The following is a 19,607-nucleotide window of genomic DNA, read 5'->3' as shown; positions in this document are numbered from 1 at the left end:
ATATGTTTGGTTCAAAAGAGAAAAAAGGAGGGGAAAAAAGAAATTTTAATTGCAAGTGTTTTTGGTTTACGAGGGGAGGAGAAGAATGATAAAATTAAATTACTTTTTTATCCTTATAAATATTACAAATTATTTGCTTTAAATAATTAAATATAAAAACACAACAAACTCAAAAACTTCACAATCAAATTATTTATTGATAATAATTTTTTATCATGGTGATTGATCTAAAGTAATATATAAAATTATATTCTACACAAAAATTTAAATTAATTTTTTAATATATATATATATATATATATATATATATATATATATATATATATATAGGGGTTTTCTAACATAGACCCTAGTTAGGTCTAAGTTAGCAAGGTGCACCTTTTCAATTGGACCAAAATACCCATTCTTTTAATTTTTGAAAGAATAGAGCAACAGGGGCATTTCTGTAATTTTACACCAACAGTACACGCGCCCCACCTTCGGAAACCATTAATAGACGCGGATCCAGTGTCGCGCGCGTACCGAAGGACCATGGTTACAGACCGTTGATTTCCATCAGACAGCCAAGATCTGATCTCATCAAGACTGTCTGATCAATCAGACAGCCCAGATCATCCTGATCCATCAGATTCCAGCGCCTGCGCCACACTGGATTACAACCTGGAGAGTGAAAAAATTGTTTTTTTAAAAGTAGGACACGTGTCACACAATGGTTGGCTGGGCGTGATTTTTGTTCATTTAATACTTTGAACTCAATTATTTCGTTGTAAATTAATTTTTTATTTTTTTATTTTTATACCAAAATTCATAATTTTTTTTTGTCTACAAATAGAGACTTGGTTCGTTTGATTTGGACACTGAAAAAAAGACGCAATTTTTCACTACCTTAATCTCATTTTTTGTCTACTAAATACGTTACTTGTGTGTTGTAATTTAACACGCACCACTCAACCAACTCACTGAAACCATTATACCAGGAAAATAGTAGATAATATTCTGGAACTTTTGGTATATTTTATGAAATTTTTGGAGACCTGAAACTATTTTTAGTTAATTAAATGAGATAAAACGGTAATTAAAAACTAATGTTTGCTTCTGAAACCATTTTACTGGTAGAATGGTTGCACATAGTTGTATTCTGAAACCATTTTACTGGTAGAATGGTTTCAATGAGTAATTTATTAATTGTGTTTGCTTCTGAAACCATTTATCTGGTACAATGGTTTCAGAGAGTTGTAATCTGAAACCATTTTGCTGGTAGAATGGTTTCAGTAAGTTGATTATTAGTTATTTGCTTCTGAAACCATTTAGCTTGTAGAATGGTTGCACATAGTTGTATTCTGAAACCATTTTAATGGTAGAATGGTTTCAGTGAGTAATTTATTAATTGTGTTTGCTTCTGAAACCATTTATCTGGTACAATGGTTTCAGAGAGTTGTAATCTGAAACCATTTTGCTGGTAGAATGATTTCAGTAAGTTGATTATTAGTTATTTGCTTCTGAAACCATTTAGCTTGTAGAATGGTTTCAGAGATTTGTACTCTGAAACCATTTTCCTGGTAGAATGGTTTCAGTGAGTTGATGTAAGGTAGTGAAAAATGAGATTAAGGTAGTGAAAAATTGGGTTTCTTTTTCTGTGTCCAAATCAAACGAACCAAGTCTCTATTTGTAGAGAAAAAAAAATTATGAATTTTGGTATAAAAAATAAAAAATAAAAAATTAATTTACGATGAAATAATCGAGTTTAAAGTATTAAATGGAAAAAAATTAACGCAGCCAATCATATGCTGACACGTGGCCTGCCTTTTCAAAAGGCTTTCTCTCTCCGCGTTTGGGCTTCAGCCACGCGCGCCTGTCGGCGCGTGTGATGCACGCGCGTGATTTTTGTCCAATAATAGCGTGACACGTGTCCTGGGGGGTGGGAAAAGAAGGTGGGGGCGCGTGTACTGTTGGGTAAATTACAGAAATGCCCCTGTTGCTCTATTCTTTCAAAAATTAAAAACATGGGTATTTTTGTCCAACTGAAAAGGTGCACCTTGCTAACTTAGACCCAACTGGGTCTAAGTTAGCAGCCCCCATATATATATATATATATAATAGACAAAAAGGAGGAGGTAAGAGTAGGGATGTCAATTTGCATCCGTCAAAGTGGATCTCCGTAGGGATTGTCCCGTTCGAAGCTCCGAAATTAGGGATTTTTTCCCCGTGGGGACGGGGATGGAGGTAAAAACTCCCCCGCGGGCACTTCAGGGCGGGGATCGGGGAAGACACATCCGTCTCCGCGAATTCCCCGAATCTATTAGTAAGGTAGGAAAAAAAAAATACATGTAAGGATAATTTTGATATTTTAAAATAAATATGAGGCTAATTATGTCCATATAATTAAAATTGTAATAACATAGTTTGTCTCCCATTCCATTCCCTCCAAATCCTCTGGGGGGAAAACAAAAATTGAGTTTAGGAGGAATTTTGCTCTGCTCTTCACCCCTCTCCTCCTAAAAATTGAACCAAACATGTTTAATTTTTTTGTTTACTGCAACCAAATTTACCGCAACCAAACATGTTTAATTAAAAATATTCCTTCCCTTCCATTTACTCTGAACCGAACCAAACAGACCTTTAGGATATTTAGGATAAGGGGAGTATTAAATTGCATTTACTCTTGCAACAGAAACCAATTACTCCATAGGAACAATGTCTCATTATTTCAACATAATCATTAAATCGTGCAGTTAAAAAGGAACATTTATCGTCAATTAAATGTTGTGAACTTTTTAACAAGCTCTATTATGATTAAGTACTTAACTACGCTGATATGCTAGTTTCAACTACCACTTTTTTTATGTTTAACTAATAGTAACTATAAAAACTGCTGCTATATTATCACAACTTTAAGCTCATGAAAGAAACACTTCATCTCCATACTATATAAGCTCAAAGCAAGGTACAAACTTAAATAGCAATTAATGTTTGCTTACTTCTTCTACAAGAAACAACTTCACTGCAAAACAGTGATTTAGATACACTGCCTTGTTAAATACAATAAAAGCAAAAGTTGATAGAAATTATGTTTATTAAATAATGATACAACAGTATTTTACACTGAATGTCTTGACTTAGGGGCATAAAACTTCAGGTCTAAATTGGAACTTTACCAAAATAAATAAGCATAAGCACAAAGCCTGTGGTTATGAAAGCAATGACAGTAGAAAGACCTCCTCCACAGAAGCATGAAATGTCAAGTGAAGCCAATATATCCTCCAATTCCTAAATATGTTCAACCGCAAAATTTCCTTCAAGAAAACAACGCGCTAATTCCTGCATCCAACACAACCTTTCAGTAACATAATCCCTAGTAACGTGACAACATAACAAAATTGATTGTCTCATGTCAAATGTCATTTTAGTCAACATGTGTTTGGTTTATGATAGGAAAAATTGAACATTAGTTTGACAAGTAATAAAAAGAAGTTGTTGCATTGAGTTGAAAAATTTGCATCAAACTTGCATTTAGTGTAAAAACATCTAAATTAAATCACTTTACTTCAAACTCAATTATAACCAGTTCAATTTTACAAAATCAATTATAATCAAAAGCTAATCAATTAGGCAAGGGAAAATAAGTCTAAGGATCTATTTGGATCAACTTATTTGAACTTATTTACTGTGGCATAAGCATATATGAATATATGAGACTATTTGGGAGAGTATCTGGAAATAGCTTATGACATATGTCCATATGATGTTTTCAGCTTATTTCCATAAATTTTTCAGGATAGCTTATGAAAACAACTTATAGCCTATATGAAAAAAGTTTGACTTTATTTTATCTATTGTTATATAACTAGCTTGTACATAAGCACTTATATGATAAGATTGAGCTTATCATATAAGCACCTAATGAAATTGTTTATCCAAACAGGCCCAAAAGTTGTGAATACTATAAAATCAGAATTTTGAGAAAGGATGCGGCTTATCATAATCAATAACTATAAGCATATAAGTAAAAAATTTCTAAGCTATAGAGTTCAAAAGCAAAATGCAGTATCATATTCCATTAGAAACATACCAGGTTTCATAACATTCCCATCTTTTGTCTATGTAATTTCCACTGCTTCAATAAAACTTGTACTCCTTCTTGCAAAGTCGCTCTCTTTCCCTCAGCATAATTCCATAATTCCAAGGTTATGTACCGCCCACTTGGATTATATTCATTTATCTCTTTCAATGCTGTCACCACAGCTTTGTAGACTTTTTCGCCCACCTCGTTTTTCAGTCCTTTCAGCTTTTCATCTTCATCATCTATATCTTCCTGAAATTAAAAGAAAGTGCGAAGCAGGTAAGTTTCACACGGAAAATATATAGAGTAAAACAATGCAATGTACTTGTATGTTAAAATAAATATGAAAACCATTGTGTAGACTGTAGAATAGTTTGCTATATCAAAAGATATTTTCTCACACAAGTAGCACGAGTTTGACAACTTGAGGTACGTCAAGATTTATGAATTATGTACTTTTATTTTATATTTTTGGAAAGGTTATTATGTACTTTTATTAAACGATGTTAAACTTGATATTCTTTAGTGGCATATGATATATCAAAACATTTTGCATTTATGTAAAACTTTACATAGATAATCTTTTCAATCCAACAGTTAATTTTGTAACTAAGTATTCGAAGTCCAGTGAGAAGTTATTGAAAGATGTAATAGTACCCCAAGTATTACATCAATATAATTTGATCGCTCATATAAACAAAATATGTCCTACAGTTCTTTAAATTGTTCAAGTATACCAATTATTCATTAAGTTTTTGTCACACCTCCCACGTAGGTTCTTTAAGTCTCATTACGTGTCATTTACCATTTTCACACATCTTATTACAAAATTCATATGTTATTGACATGGCATGAACGCGGTTGGCCACATCCTACCTGTACAACTTCATTAGCCCATCTCGTACGTCTAACTCATGCCCATGCCCTACGATTTGAGACAAATATTGGGCATGATAGAAGAGGAATTGGGAGGATTTCCTTCTAGACTTTTGTACACTGGGCGACAACAAACTTTAGGGCTATGCATCCTAACGACTTAAAACTTAAAAGTGACATCATGTAGGCAGATTACAGGAGATCTATAAGCTCAAGAAAGGCACACCTGATGTTTCCCTTGAATTGTAGCAATTTTAAATGGATGCCAGTCAGGGTCCTTCAGATACTCGTCCCATAACGAACACAATTCTGAAGCTCGATCTTCTGCATCATCCGCATTATATTTTTTCTTCATAGCTTCTAGGAATGGTCTAATATCTAGCTCCCCCATTCTCTTCACACCAATTGCAGCACGACTAGGTATCTCCTTAATGCACTGCAATAGAAAAAAAATCCAAGAGTTTAAAATGTGTGACTAAATTTCAAAACATAAAATCATTAGAAAAATTAGAAAATTACCGTAATCAATTCCTTTCGAGCTTCTTGCAGTTCATCATTGCTCTTGCGCTCTTTAATGATCAGCGTTTGGTTCAACGCGTCCATGTCTCGAAGTGACTGTTCTTTCTCTCTTAAATCTAAATGTAAAGCATCCATCATATCCAGAACATCGAAATCCCCTTCGTCTTCCATGTGCTTCATGACATTTAGTTTTCCTTTTAATTGCTGAATCTCCAACTCCAGTTTTTGTTTCACATTTAGTTGTTTCTCAAGCTGGATGATTTTAGCATGGAATTGTTCTTTTTGCCTCTGGATAAATACATAATCAAGAACCATTAACATCCTGCTACTCTGACGCTGACTAGGATTGTTGGAAGAAAAAAAACAAAAACCGAACCAAAAAGGTAGTTTTGGTTTGGAACCACTGAACCGGTGCAACCAAACCTTCTTCATACCAGTTTGATTCGGGACGAACCATTGATGGTTCAGTTTTGCCAAACTCTTTAACGGTTCGGTTTTTATTCCTGAACCGAACCATGAACAGTAATTCTGACATTGACACTTTTGGACATTAACAAAGCATAAAAACAGGTTACACAAACCTTTTGATCTGCAGCCAGTTTCAAAACATTTTCCCCGGCTTTCTGTTGCTCCAGAGCAGCCATTTGCAGAAAGCGGTCTTTCGTTGCAGTCTAAAAAGGCAACAAACATAAGCATGGAGCAAAACAAAACATTTGAAGGATTTCGTAGACGCGTAAAACAACAAATAATGCCAAACTTTTGGTGTATAGATTCCTCAGCAAGATCCTTGTTTGGAGGAAAACGGAGAAAAGTAAAAATAGGTAAACCTGTGGTCAAATTCTTTGGGATATAGCTCTACACGGATTTATTATTTTCACCCTCTTATACCTAAATTTCATCTCATTAACTCTATAGCATACGAGAAGTATAAACTTGATATTTGTAATTAAAGAAATGTTCATTAACACAAACATAATGTACAGCATTTAATTGCATAATACTCTGATAGATACCTGTTAGATTATATTCCATAAGTTCAACTAAAAATACTTTTTAACCAATCATTGATGATCATCAAACAAAATAAGCGAAAGTAGAAAAATTATTATTGGTTGCCAATCCTTCTTTCTAGTTGCTATCTAAATTGTTGATAATCTTAATTAGTCACAATATGATAGAAGAGATTAAACAAAAAAATTGATAAGTGCATCACCTGGTTCATCTCGTCTTCCAACTTTTTTCTTTCACTTTCATTATGCGCCTCGCGTTTTTCCAGTTCAATTCTTCGCAACTCAAGCTGTTTTTTCTGAGAATCCAGTTGCAACTTGAGCCTTTCATGACCATTCAAAATACTCTGAAAGTGTTGAGTTGCACTTGACTGTATTTTCTTCAACTCTGAAATACAAGCGATGATGACATAAAACAATGTTCTTTGAGTAATTCAACATCATTTAAAAAACAACGAATTAATGCAAATATAACTCAAAAAAGGAAACGGTAACATATATGATTGACAATCATAATCCAAATTAGAGAAATATTAATGAAGTTTCAATAATAAAAGATACCTTGACTGTGCGATAGAGAGAGACTATCTATTTCGCGCATCACAATGTCCATGCGAAGTGTAATTGCATTGCATACTACTTCCATTTCTTTTATCTTGTTGTTCTTTACCTGAACATTGTTATGCATATTCTGAACAAGCATATTGAACCTTCTAGCTTCTGATTCCATGATTTCAGATATTGTTTTGACATCCCCCATCTTCTGTAGTTGTTCCCCGATTATGTTGTTCATGTAGTAGTCATCAGCTCGAGCAACCCATCCATAAAGACCGGACTTTTGTTCGGTAAAAGAAAGCCAGTCCTTTTTCCCATGATGATCTAATTCATATGCCCTTTCAAATGCAACTGCATTATATAACCCTATCCAACTTTTATCGAATTCCACAACTGCGGCTCCAGTGTGACCCCAGTCATTCCAAAGTGTACGGACTCTACGTGGATTAAAACCCCTACTTCGGTATTCATCCCTTAGCTTGGAACCACTTTCACCAAAACATCGTCCATCTTCTGTCTGTATCGTAGGAATGTTAATCACAATCCCAGTCCACGGCCACACGAAATGCTTTTCGGAATTGACAAGAATGCCTTCATTTAATGGTTTCGGTGGATGCTGTTCCACATTCATATGATTATTTTCCAAATATCTATTTGCAGGTTTTGGATGTTCCACATTCATAATCATAAGATCCTTTTCCAAATATTTCACTAAAGCTAGATGATTGGCCTTTTCCAATACACTTCTCTTTTCTGAGTCACTCTGACCAACCCCTAAAGCATGATTAAGGAGTTCACTGTACCTATAATTGTATTTTCTCTTAGGGCAATACGGACATGTGAAAGTTTCTGCTGATGTTTTGACCTTGCGAGTTCCCCTTTTGAGATCTTCATAGGATTTCTTTACAAACAACACATTTATTTGAGATGCCCTTTTATTAGTATCCTTCTCGGACTGATGACCTGTTACAGTTTCTCCTCGGTTCGATGCTATGGTGCCTGAAAGACAAACTAAGGAGTTAGTAATGATTCTTGTTAAGTTTCTTTATAGATTACTAAAAAAAGATAAACAGAAATAGTCATAAATGTTTCATTAAGAGCGAGATCCTGATCACCTCCATTCGTGGATACTGAAGGACCGCCGACATTTATAAGATCCCTTTTCAAATATTTGACCAAAGCCAGATGATTCGCCTTTTCAATGGCACTTCTAGTTTGTGAGATACTCCAACCCACCCCAGAAGCATGTTCCATGATTTCCCTGTACACGTAATCCCGTTTCCTCTTTCTATTAGGGCAGTATGGGCAAATGAAAGTATCGGCTGAGGTTTGCACAGTTTGACTCCCCCTTTTGAGTTGTGCATATGCTTTTTTTAATTGCACTATGTCTATTTGAGATGCACTTTTATCAGAATCTATGTCAGCGCTGCCAGTGGTCAGATTTTCTTCTCGGCTTTGTATTACGCTGCCTGAAAGACAAAAATTTGTATTAGTAGTTTAATAACAATTTTCCATTTTTGATAAATATGTCTCTTTACATGTTACTTCCACTAAATATCATTGTGAATTGAATTGGAAAATTTCAGTATAATCAGTAACTAACGTAAACTTGAACTAATCACCTTCATTCGCAGGTTTTGATGGAGCCGCCACATCTATGATAATATCCTCTTTCAGATATTTCATTAAAGCAAGATGAGTTGCCTTCTCTTTATGACTTCTCTTTTGCGAAGTACTCTGACCGACCCCAGAAGCATGTTCAAGGATTTCCCTGTACACATAGTGCGGTTTTTTCATTTTTGGGCAGTATGGACAAGTGAAAGTATCATCTGAGATTCTCACTTTGAGACTTCCATTCTTGAGTTCTTTATAAAATCTATCTATATACAACCAACTTATTCTAGATTCACTTGAATTATTATTGTTGTTAGAGCATTGAGCCACGACCGCGACAGTCGGCCCTTGGATTATCAATTTTGTACCTGAAAGACAAAAACAAGATTAGCACTGATTGTTGCTATGCTGCTTTACAGAAATCTTCATTATTCTATTTCTAGTGTTCAAACAGGCCCTAACGTAGCTGTCTATCGAATTTTTCATAAAAATAACGGAAGTTACAAATTTTAGCTGATTATTGATAAAAAAATTATTAACTATTTGATTCAGTAAAGAATGGTAAAATAGTAAATAAAATAGTTGAGTATAGACTACACCAAAACGAAAAAAATCTTTTATTTATATATAGTATAAAAAATAATATCATTGTAAATTGGAAAGTTTCTGCATATTCAATAACTCCGAAAAATAAACTAACATGAACGAATTTTTTGCCATAGTGTATCGTAAACAGCAGGATCACCTTTATCGACAGGTTTTGACGGTCCAGGCATACTTGTAATATCCTTTTCCAAATATTTCAACAAAGCGAGATGATTAGCCCTCTCTCTAGCACTTCTCTTATCTGAACTACTCCGACCGACCATAAAAGCATGTTCTAGGAGTTCCCTGTATGCATAATCTTGTTTTCTGTTTGGGCAGTACGGACAGATGAAAGCCTCGTTTGGTGTTCTCACATTGCGAGTTCCATTTGTGAGCTCTTCATAAGCTGAATCTACATACCACCAATTTATATCGGTATCCTTGAAAGCACAGTGAGACATTACAGTTTGTCCTGGAGTTATTGTGTTTGTACCTGAAAGACATATTATCGTTAGCACTTAGCATAGATCGTTGTTCTGCTGATTTACCAAACAAATAATTTTAATAAAAACTAAAAAGGAACCGAAAGAGTAACAAGCAGATCACCTTGATCTACAGGTTTCGAAACACCGTCCTTGCTCCTAAGATCTTGTTCCAAATAATTTACCAAAGCCAGATGACTACCCTTCTCTTTAGCACTTCTCTTATCCGAACTACTCCTACCAATTCCAGTGGCATGATTAAAGAGTTCAATGTACTTATAATCATGTTTCTTCTCGGGGCAGTATGGACAACTAAAAGTATCGGCTGAGGTTTTCACTTTGTGTCTCCCCGCTTGGAGTTCTTCGTAAGATGAAACGACATACCACCAAATCAATTCGGATACCTCTATACCGGTATCCTTGGTATAACAGTGAGCCATTGGAATTTCTCCTAAGCTCAAGTCAATATTATGGCCCCTGAAAGACAAAAATTAATGTTAGTATTGAATGGAGTACAGAATTTCATGAGAGATAAAGCATGAACAAATACTCCAATCAAAATGACAAAAAGCGTAATGAAATTGTTCGTAATAACATGTGATGTTTCCAGATCTGGATTCCCTACATTCACGCAATCACATAATTGTCGATCTGTACTGTCAGATCAACTATTTGATGACTCGTGCTCCTACTTGAATTTTGCGTGAATTACAAAAGTTGAAATGTAGACCACCCACATCACGTGACTGCGTAAAATGTGTCATTTCTTAGCTGCACGATTGCAGATTCAACGCTTACACTATCTGAAAGGGATTGCAATCACCAATCTCAGAAGTTTATCAAAAACAAATTTGTGAGATTTTAATTTCCCTATCTGCGGAAATCACAATCTCAGAAGTTTATTAAAACCAAATTGATGAGATTTTAATTTCGTTACTTGCAGAAGTCACAATGTGAGTCATCTAACCCTCATCCATCCAATGACTTAAATTCAATGAATCGACTACTAGATTCACTGAATTGACTGCTAGATTCACTGATAGAGTGACTATCTGTTTGGATTGACTTATTTTAGCTTATCAACTGACACAAACACTTTGATACGGATTATGACATGCCCATAAGCTGTGCTCAAATTATTTTCATAAGCTCCGCACGATAACTTATATGAAAACAGTTTGACTTAATTTTTTTCATTTTATCACAGAAATAGCTTAGACAAAAGCAATTATATGATAAGCACTTCAATTAAGCTATTTACCCAAACATGACTAGAATCCAGGTCCTTCAAAAGGGAGATTATAAATTCATCATCAATTATGATCAAACAAAGAAATTCACATAACCAATCCAATTTATTTCTATTGATTTACATAAAAAAATCAAAACTTTAACCAACCCCATTTATTTCTATTGATTTACATAAAAAAAAAAATCAAAACTTTAACCATTTCAAGTTCTTAATTCATCAATCATCATCACATAATCAACACAGAAATTCAAGCTAAATAAATAAACCAACAGAGATAAGTTGATAACAAAATTCAGTAAACATAAATGAAGCTAAAAACATAGTAATTATGAGAATTAAAGTAAAAAATAATGAAATGGGGATTTAATAATTATGAATGTGAGAAGCATAATGAAGAGAAATGAATGTAATTAACCTTAAAGAGATTGGAAGCAGTTTGCATGTGAGAAATTGGAACTGAAAATTGAAGAAAAAGAATGAAAATTTTGATAGTAGCTATGGAATTTGGTAAGAACAATGAACGTTGCTACCATTGCAGTTTCATGTTTGAAATTTTTTATTTATTGTGAGAAAACATTTTCGAGTTTACTTTGACCGACAAAACAACGAAACTACTCCACTGTGAGTTATGTCTCAGTAAATTTTCATATTTTTTTTAGTTTCATTTCGATTAACATGTATCTGGCTAATATTATAGATCAAATACATTAAAAATTAAATATATTTAAAATAATATTAAATATAGTAATAATTAAATGAATATCGTTGAAAAAAAGATTCAAAGATATCCTTAACACTTTGTCCTTTTTTAAAAAGAAATAATTTATTTTTTAATTTTCTTAAATAATAACAGATGTATTTAGTCTATATTATAGATTAAATACATAAACTACTTAATGAAATTAAAAAATTAATTTTTATTTATAAAAGAAATAGGAGGGGGGTAATATGGAGTATGATGTCAATTTTATCTGTAAATCGGGATCTCCACGGAGATTGTCCTGTTTGGAGACTCATAGATTGAGAATTTTTTGTCGGGGGATGAGGATGGAAGAAAAAGTCCCTCCGAAAGAGGTTTGAGGATGAAGATGATATTTTATCCTGTTTGGAGACTCATAGATTGAGAATTTTTTGTCGGGGGATGAGGATGGAAGAAAAAGTCCCTCCGAAAGAGGTTTGAGGATGAAGATGATATTTTATCCTCCATATCCCGCGGAGTCTCCGTCCCTAAAACTTTATTAAAATAACATTTATAAATGTATACTATATAAATTAGTTTTAATTATATTTTCACACAATACGTGCATACTTTATATATATATATATAGGGAGGGATCAAATTATACCGATGTAACATTTGAGTAATGTTACACCGCTCAATAACGCTTTAACGAATACAAGTTTTACAAAATCCACCATTGGATTGAAAATTTATATCGTATAGATCATTTATGTTAAATTTTATTAAAATCTAAAATCGTTTGATATGTTATTGGGATCGGTCAAGATTAACGGTATTCAATAAAAACGCATAAACCGTTCATGTTGATTTGTCTCAAAAACATATCAACCGATATTAGATTTTTGTAAAATTTAAGATAGATGATCTATATGATATAAACTTTCAATCCAACAGTGAATTTTGTAAAATTTGTATTCGTTAAAGCGTTATTGAGCGGTGTAACATTACTCAAATGTTATGTTACACCGGATTTGATCTCTCCCCTATATATATATATATATATATATATATATATATATATATATGTCTGATGTTTATTACCGTCACATAACTCACAATAACAATATTCCAAGAAGTGGGCTCCAAATGCATGAATCAATGGTTGCATGGAGCATTAAAAAAAATTAATTAATACTAAGATGCCACGAGTTTTCAAGTTTTCTTGAGAAGTTCAAATGATTATGATTGATAACTAATGAGTTTCTTTGAATAGGAAAAGTGGTGTAAGTCATAGAAACCAAAGTATTGAAATGGTGAAAAATCATGATATAGTCATGTAGATGAAATATTAGAACTTATCATGCAATTAAAGTTGTTACAATTCGTGTGTCAAAAATAAAAGTTGTTATCAATTTCGATAGAATAGGATACGATTTGGTGATTCAAAAAGTATGATATTAACCTGAAGTTCATCATACGTGTAAGCTTGTCATATTCATATGCATTTTGTCGTTGTATGAGATTAATACAACATTTCTATATTTTTTTTGTTATAAAGAGAAAAAAAAAAAAAAAACAAGACACCAAAGAAAACTATTCTCCGGTGATAACTACGAACCAGAGTTATGTACAGTTGAGTAAACAGTGACTGCACTGCAGTCAGGTGAGTAATAACTGTTAGATCAAGATCGTACGATCTAAAAATTAAGCTTAAATTTTCAATTTATGAACAATCAAAATTCATTATAAAATTTGAACCGTCTGATCTTGATCAGACGATGTTCATCACATTTGAGATTAGTTTATTTTAGAGCGGTTTTAGATTAGTTTATTTTTGAGCTTATGCAAACAGCTTATGCAATATAAATTAGGTTTTATGCTATTTTATAAGTTCATATTAATGAAAATTGTATTTTTATAAGCTATTTTATCATAAACAACCTTGACAAAGGTATAATAATACATAAAAATTTCATAAGCTGTTTGCATAATTTCAAAAATAAACTAATATGAACGGACCTTTAAACAACATTCCTTTAATATTACAAAGTCAAGCTATTACTGCTAAGCTACACCTCTAGAATAAAATAAGACTAAAAAAAACAAATTAAAAATATAATATGGTGATTATATAATATGGTACCTTTCAATTATTGTACTTTTGTCTATAATTCTCTCTTATCCAATTTGTACTAGGCGGCTCCCTATATCTTAGTTGGCTCGCCCACCACTTGGGAAAATGGCCCGAGTAGCTGGACTGACCCATACCGGATAAATATCGTCCCTCAGCTACCAAGTCAATAGCCATGTGAGCAGTAAATTCGGGAGGCTTAACTCCCTTCCTGATCTTAAGGACCACGTGAGCTTCCCCCATTACTAGGGTTTGGACCGCCTGTATAAAGAGGCTCAAAACCCTCTCCAAAACACGTTCTACATCAACCTTAGACTAATCTAGCTCTTCACATTTGTGGACTGAATATTCACGTAAATAACCCTAGCAAGAAACCAATTAATTTTATTTAATCACCAATTTCTCTCATAAATACACCAAAACAGGGTTGTCCTTGAGATTTTGGGTGCTCTATGCAAGTTATAATGTTGGTGCCACATTTTTTTACAAATCATTTTTTAACACACGGACGCACGCACTCACACACACCAAGTAAAAAAAAAATGGGTGCCCTTAAAATTTTGGTGCCTTGTACGGTCGCTCTCCTTCCATTTGGGAGATCCTCTTTCGCACCACAAGCTCCTCCTCTAAGAGTATGGAGAGATTGTTCGACGTCATCTTCGCATCTTCCCTAACTAGGGAGCTTTGGTCATTTAGAGTTGAAGCAAGGTTGTGGATCCTCCTGCTAGTGTCTTGTATGGAGTTGATAAAGGGACCATGAACCTCCAAAGATTGTCGCACCTCTTGGGCCAAGTCTAGCAATTTTTCCTGGGCCTTAGATAGGTGATGTGACAAAGACTTTAAGTTCATCGAGAGTCTCGAAGAACGGAGATGCGGCATCAAGATCCTCTAGGATGTACGATAAATCATCATCAACATACTCTTTCACCTTGTTCACTAGAGTCTGGATTCTTGGAAGGATCTCTGAGGCAGAAATAGCATTGGCCATCAAGATTAGTTTGCAACAAGCAACAACTCAGAAACTTGAAATACAAGATGAAGAGGTAGACAAAAAACGAGGGCTACAATAATCTCGTATTTATAGCCCCATATCCACGGAAAATCAAAGGACCAAAGAAGTAATCATGATCCTGTCAGCGAAAAACGAAAACGCGGGAAAGTCGAAAAGACTGTTGCTTGGAGCACACGAAACAAGAACTGACGTCAGCAACAAGCATACGAAAAGACTGAGGCCTCGATGGGTTCTCCAATCATACAAGCGCTACACCACTCTTTGCAGATGGCTACCGCTTGGGGGGTTGTGTGCTGGGCGGCTCCCTAGATCTTAGTGGGCTCGCCCACCACTTGGGAAAACGGCCCAAGTAGCTGGACTAGCCCATATCGGATAAATATCGCCCCTCAGCTACCAAGTCAATAGCCATGTGAGCAGTAAATCCGAGAGGCTCAACTCACTTCCTGATCTTAAGGACCACGTGAGCTTCCCCCATTACTAGGGTTTGAACTGCCTATATATAGAGGCTTCAAACCCTTTCCAAAACACGTTCTACATCAACCTTAGATTAATCTAGCTCTACACATCTGTGGACTGGATATTCACTACAAGAAAATTGTCACTTTGCGACACTTGCATTGCGACGATTTGGCTAGAACCGTCGCAATGTGCTTATTTTTGAAATTTTGCAACAACTTATGCGACAGTTAGGTAACCGTTGCAATGTTTTGAATTAATTTTGAAATTTTGCGACAGTTATATCAACCATTGCATTATTTTGGCTGTTGCCGCGTAGTCAAAATTTTGGCTCTTTCTCTAAACAATCAAAACTTCACTCAATCTTATATTAAAAAAAAAAAATACACTCCCCTGTGTTTATCAAAAAAACTCACACTAAATCCCTAAATCCCAAAAACCACATCTCTGCTGTCTTCTTCGATCTCTTCGCCTTGAATCCCTAAATTACTATCTCAATCTCGTTCTCTCCAACATCTTCATCGATGTCTGCAAAGAGAAATCGTTGCCGTCCTGTTCTCTTCAATGTCTTCACCTCAAATCCCTAAATTTCTCTTTCATTATTGTTCCAACTGTAGAAATCGTTGCCGTCATGTTACACGTTCAGGTTTGTTTTCCCCTTCTTCCTCCTTCCCTTTGAGCATGTTTTCAAATCGTTGTTGGAACTGTTTAATCATGGTCCTCTGTTGTGGTATTTATGCTACTCTATTGGTGTTTTTTTTGGATTTTTTCTGCTTCTCAGGAACAATTTTGTTGTAGTTCTGCTGTATCGATGGTAGTTCCGCACTGGTGTGGTTTTGTGTCCATGTTGGTGTGTTCTAGGTGGCTGTTTTGTGGTTTGGTGTTTTTCGTTTTTGTTTAGTTATTTTAATTTGGTGGCGACCTTCTGTATCTATTTTTGTTTCAATGTTTTTTCTTTCTATTGTGAAGATATTAAACTCTATCTCAGTGACCTAAACTTTCACGTTTTATGGAAGATCTGAATATCAGAAATTTGTTATTCAATTTTGTGGTTCCATTGCTCAGGGTTCCATTTTTGTAGATCTCCTTTTTGAATGATGAGTTGTTTCCTTTACTTGTCAATGCATCTACTTCATCTTCTGTGTGCAAGGATTGTGCGTTTATTGATAAGTAATTTGTTTATGTACTGACAGCTTGAAAAGTGCTTTTGGTTGATCTATGATGATGAGGTTTCTATTCTGAACTTATTTTATAGATCTACTTTATGATCCTATTTTTGTTGATATCAGCAAGGAAAATTTGGAATTGAGTTTGTATTTTTGTTGATATCAGCAAGGAAGCTAACATATGCTAAAATATCATGTGATGAGAATGCGGTGAAAAAGATGGAAAACAAGCCATGCATCTAGATCACGAGAAGCAATTTTTAAGGTTATTGTTATGATGTTGAGTTTGTTTTTAGTTGTTAGCTTTAGTATCGGTAGCTGTAATTTCCTTGTTTCTAGATTTTAGTTGTTATTTTCCCTTATTGTACTTTAGGATGCTTAAATAGGTATATTTATCTTCTGCATATTTTTTGTTCTTCGCTTAAATAAGGCGGAACCCTTTCTTTGCGTGTAGTTTAAACAAATCCTAGGGTCTTGATTCTACTTCTGCCAAGTCCTGAGATTCACTGAGAGATAACAATATATTTCTAATAGATAACAATATGGTAGCAAGGAATTGTATCTTTATGTATGAATATCACTTCTCAAATCTATTTGAGAAATTATCTCAAATTTCTTAATTGCTTCAAGATGGATCTTTTGTAAGTTACTTGTACAATTGTACTTAATGTGATTTCTATTTTCCGATTTGTTAATTGAGTGTGGTTATATATGTGATCTTATGTCGGTGTTTCTGAATGAGACGAAGACTGAGAGAATAATGCTAGCTCAACATCTGACCTTACCAGAACCATATTGCTACTGATTATGCCAAGCGAATCACAACTTCTGATTTCATAAATGTAAACTGAAATGGTTTATAATTTGTTCATTTGCAGGTAGAAGGATTGCTTTCATCGGAAGTCTTGGCTGCATTTAAGGTATATAAAATTTATTGATTTTGAGTAGTAGCTTTCTTTCTTACTTACAACATCACAACCATTGGTTATGTGACAGTGAAAGTTAGTACTGGAGAGTTCATCAAGGGATGCTATAACATTATACTTTGCAGCTTGTTATCACATGGGGAGATTATTATAGCTCATTATTTATCAATATTTCAGGTTTGCACTACTTAATTGAAACTTTAAATTATTGGTTAGGTGATTCTATAAGAAAACTCATTGTTTTTTTTTTTGTAAGTAGAAAACTTGTTATTATTCTCTTTTTTTTTTTTATCTTATCAGTTTAGAGAAGCCTATGAGGTTCTAAGAGTTATTGAGATTTGTGTGCTTAAGAGTAAACCTAACATAAGCACAACCACTTGCTAAATGGATAAATTGGGGACCTTCAATTTTAGTGATTATTTTCTCTTTTGATATTAATGTCCAATTAAATGTTAAAAATTTGGCAGAGCATTGTGCATTGGATTCGACACTGAATTGGTTCTATGATTTATGTAGAATAGAGATGTTAAATGCAAAATGCAGATTTGTAAAATTTGGCAAAGTAGCTAATGCAGTTTGGCATGTGTGGAGTAAGTGATAGTGAGTATGGGTTATACAGGTCGCTGCAAATGTAAGAGGTTGCAGGTATTTGTAATTTGCTTCAAAATGGATTATGCAGGTTTGATATGGGTGGATGCATTCATATTTAATTTTACCACTGACTCTCATTCACTTTGATAATACTATAAGGAACTTTTTCGAGCATGTGAGGATTTAGTGAAAGAATTATCGAGACATGACTCTGGGGAGAAACAGTTGAGTTTATACAAAAAGTTTGTCCAATAGGAGCTAAGTTTACATGACACAATGCAAAGAAGAGGTAATTGTTTTCCTATTACAAACAAACCTTATGCTATTGAATCTAAAAGTTGTTACTTTTCTTTCTCTTAACTGCTGTAAAAATAGAGGCAGAGTAAGCATGTTTCTTAAGAACTTTTATGTTTTCAATTTCATGTTGCAAGTCTTCATGTTTCTTAATTAAAATTCTATTGATCTTTTGGTATGAAATCTGTGTAATTTGTATTTTAAAGTGGTAGTGACTTGGTTAATGTGCTTGTGAATTAAAACTTATGTGTACTCTGATCCAAACAAATGCATTATATTTTATTGATTAATACTATATGATGGTATTTGTGTATGCCTATATATGTTGTTATTTGATACATGAGAACCTGAAAAAAGCACATACCTTAAACAGTTCTATATGATGCTACAACACAACTATATTGAGAAAAAGAACTATAGCCAATATTTTAGCTTGATGCTTACTGCTATGCTATTGGTTAACACTTGTATGTTGCTGCTATGTCAACTCTGCCATTGTGAGAGATCTTTAGAAGAATATTTCATTGCTTATGAGTGATTATTTTGCAAAGCAATATTTTTCTAGTTTGATATGGCAGGATGTGATCTTATTTTTAACTCTTATACCATTTTGACGGCATGTTATTAGTCATTAGTGATTATATTGCTTATTTTTTCGTAATTAGTGGTTCTTATATAATCTGTTTTATTTTTAGGTGGAAGACTTAGAATTACCAAACTGAGTACGACATTCTTTTGATTCTAGTCATTTACCTCGGGATGATCAAGCAACTTTCTTGTGATGGACCATATAGATAATTGATTAAATTTTCATGGAACTCAAGAAACCTTTTTGTATGATTGTTATATGTTTTATTTATATGAATGTGAAACATATTTGTTTCTGGATTAGTTCATATTTTAATAATAGTATTTATATATTTATGTATTTTAATTTTCTTACTATTGCATGAATATTTTTTTGTTTTAATTGTTTTTTAATAAGCCATCAAAATGAAGATAAAATGTTTTAAATTAATTTTTTTTATTTAAAAAAACACAGTTGCGACGGTTTTGAAACCGTTGCAGCCCCTCCTACTAATTTCAGTGCTAGGCGTGAAAAGGATATAAGGACGGTTTGTAACTGTTGCAAAATAACTTGCAACAGTTGTAACGACGGTTTTCAAAACCGTTGCAAAGTGTTGTTGCGACACCGAAATCATCGACGGTTCACAAACCGTCGCAATTGTCACATTGCAACAGTTTCGACCGTCGCAAACTGTAAATTTAACTGTCGCAAAGGCCCAATTTTCTTGTAGTGATATTCACGTAAATAAGCCTAGCAAGAACACAATTAATTTTATTTAATCATCAATTTCTCTCATAAATACACCAAAACAGGGTCGTCCCTGATATTTTG

The 19,607-nt window shown here is 33.9% G+C and overlaps 1 protein-coding gene and 1 long non-coding RNA gene across 8 annotated transcripts; one reads left to right on the top strand and one right to left on the bottom strand.

The window, feature by feature from the left end:
- Positions 1–2,897: 2,897 nt before the first annotated feature.
- On the bottom strand, positions 2,898–11,558 carry LOC123920634 (protein INVOLVED IN DE NOVO 2-like). Its single transcript, XM_045972927.1, has 12 exons — positions 11,366–11,558; positions 9,823–10,175; positions 9,377–9,709; positions 8,640–8,999; positions 8,133–8,486; positions 7,024–8,016; positions 6,669–6,850; positions 6,037–6,126; positions 5,456–5,743; positions 5,163–5,372; positions 4,070–4,312; positions 2,898–3,318 (listed from the first exon to the last, which is right to left on the bottom strand). Exons 2-11 carry the CDS (start codon positions 10,136–10,138, stop codon positions 4,076–4,078), a joined length of 3,363 nt encoding a protein of 1,120 aa, XP_045828883.1. The 5' UTR covers positions 10,139–10,175; positions 11,366–11,558; the 3' UTR covers positions 2,898–3,318; positions 4,070–4,075.
- A 4,033-nt stretch (positions 11,559–15,591) lies between these two features.
- Positions 15,592–19,142, top strand: LOC123881504. Of its 7 annotated transcripts, none has more exons than XR_006799486.1 (7): positions 15,592–15,877; positions 16,013–16,092; positions 16,425–16,460; positions 16,564–16,662; positions 17,276–17,317; positions 17,394–18,203; positions 18,904–19,142. It is a non-coding gene; the product is annotated as an uncharacterized LOC123881504 (long non-coding RNA). The 7 variants fall into 7 exon arrangements; XR_006799484.1 differs by lacking the exon at positions 16,013–16,092 and having other exon boundaries at positions 15,594–15,877; positions 17,394–17,500; positions 17,840–18,203; XR_006799483.1 differs by lacking the exon at positions 16,013–16,092.
- The last annotated feature ends 465 nt before the right edge of the window (positions 19,143–19,607 follow it).

Source organism: Trifolium pratense, linkage group LG4 (assembly GCF_020283565.1).
Source record: "Trifolium pratense cultivar HEN17-A07 linkage group LG4, ARS_RC_1.1, whole genome shotgun sequence".
NCBI classification, from domain to species: Eukaryota; Viridiplantae; Streptophyta; class Magnoliopsida; order Fabales; family Fabaceae; genus Trifolium; species Trifolium pratense.
Note: the sequence above shows the minus strand (reverse complement) of the source record. Positions and strands in the feature narration are given on the sequence as shown.

Excerpts from the sequence above, each read along its gene's own strand:
- LOC123920634 (XM_045972927.1), bottom strand. The coding sequence starts at position 10,138 with ATGGCTCACTGTTATACCAAGGATACCGGTATAGAGGTATCCGAATTG. Across the intron at positions 8,017-8,132 it reads TTCAGTATCCACGAATGGAG|GCACCATAGCATCGAACCGA; the intron begins GTGATCAGGATC and ends TTTGTCTTTCAG. Across the intron at positions 6,851-7,023 it reads CTCTCTATCGCACAGTCAAG|AGTTGAAGAAAATACAGTCA; the intron begins GTATCTTTTATT and ends CTTGTATTTCAG.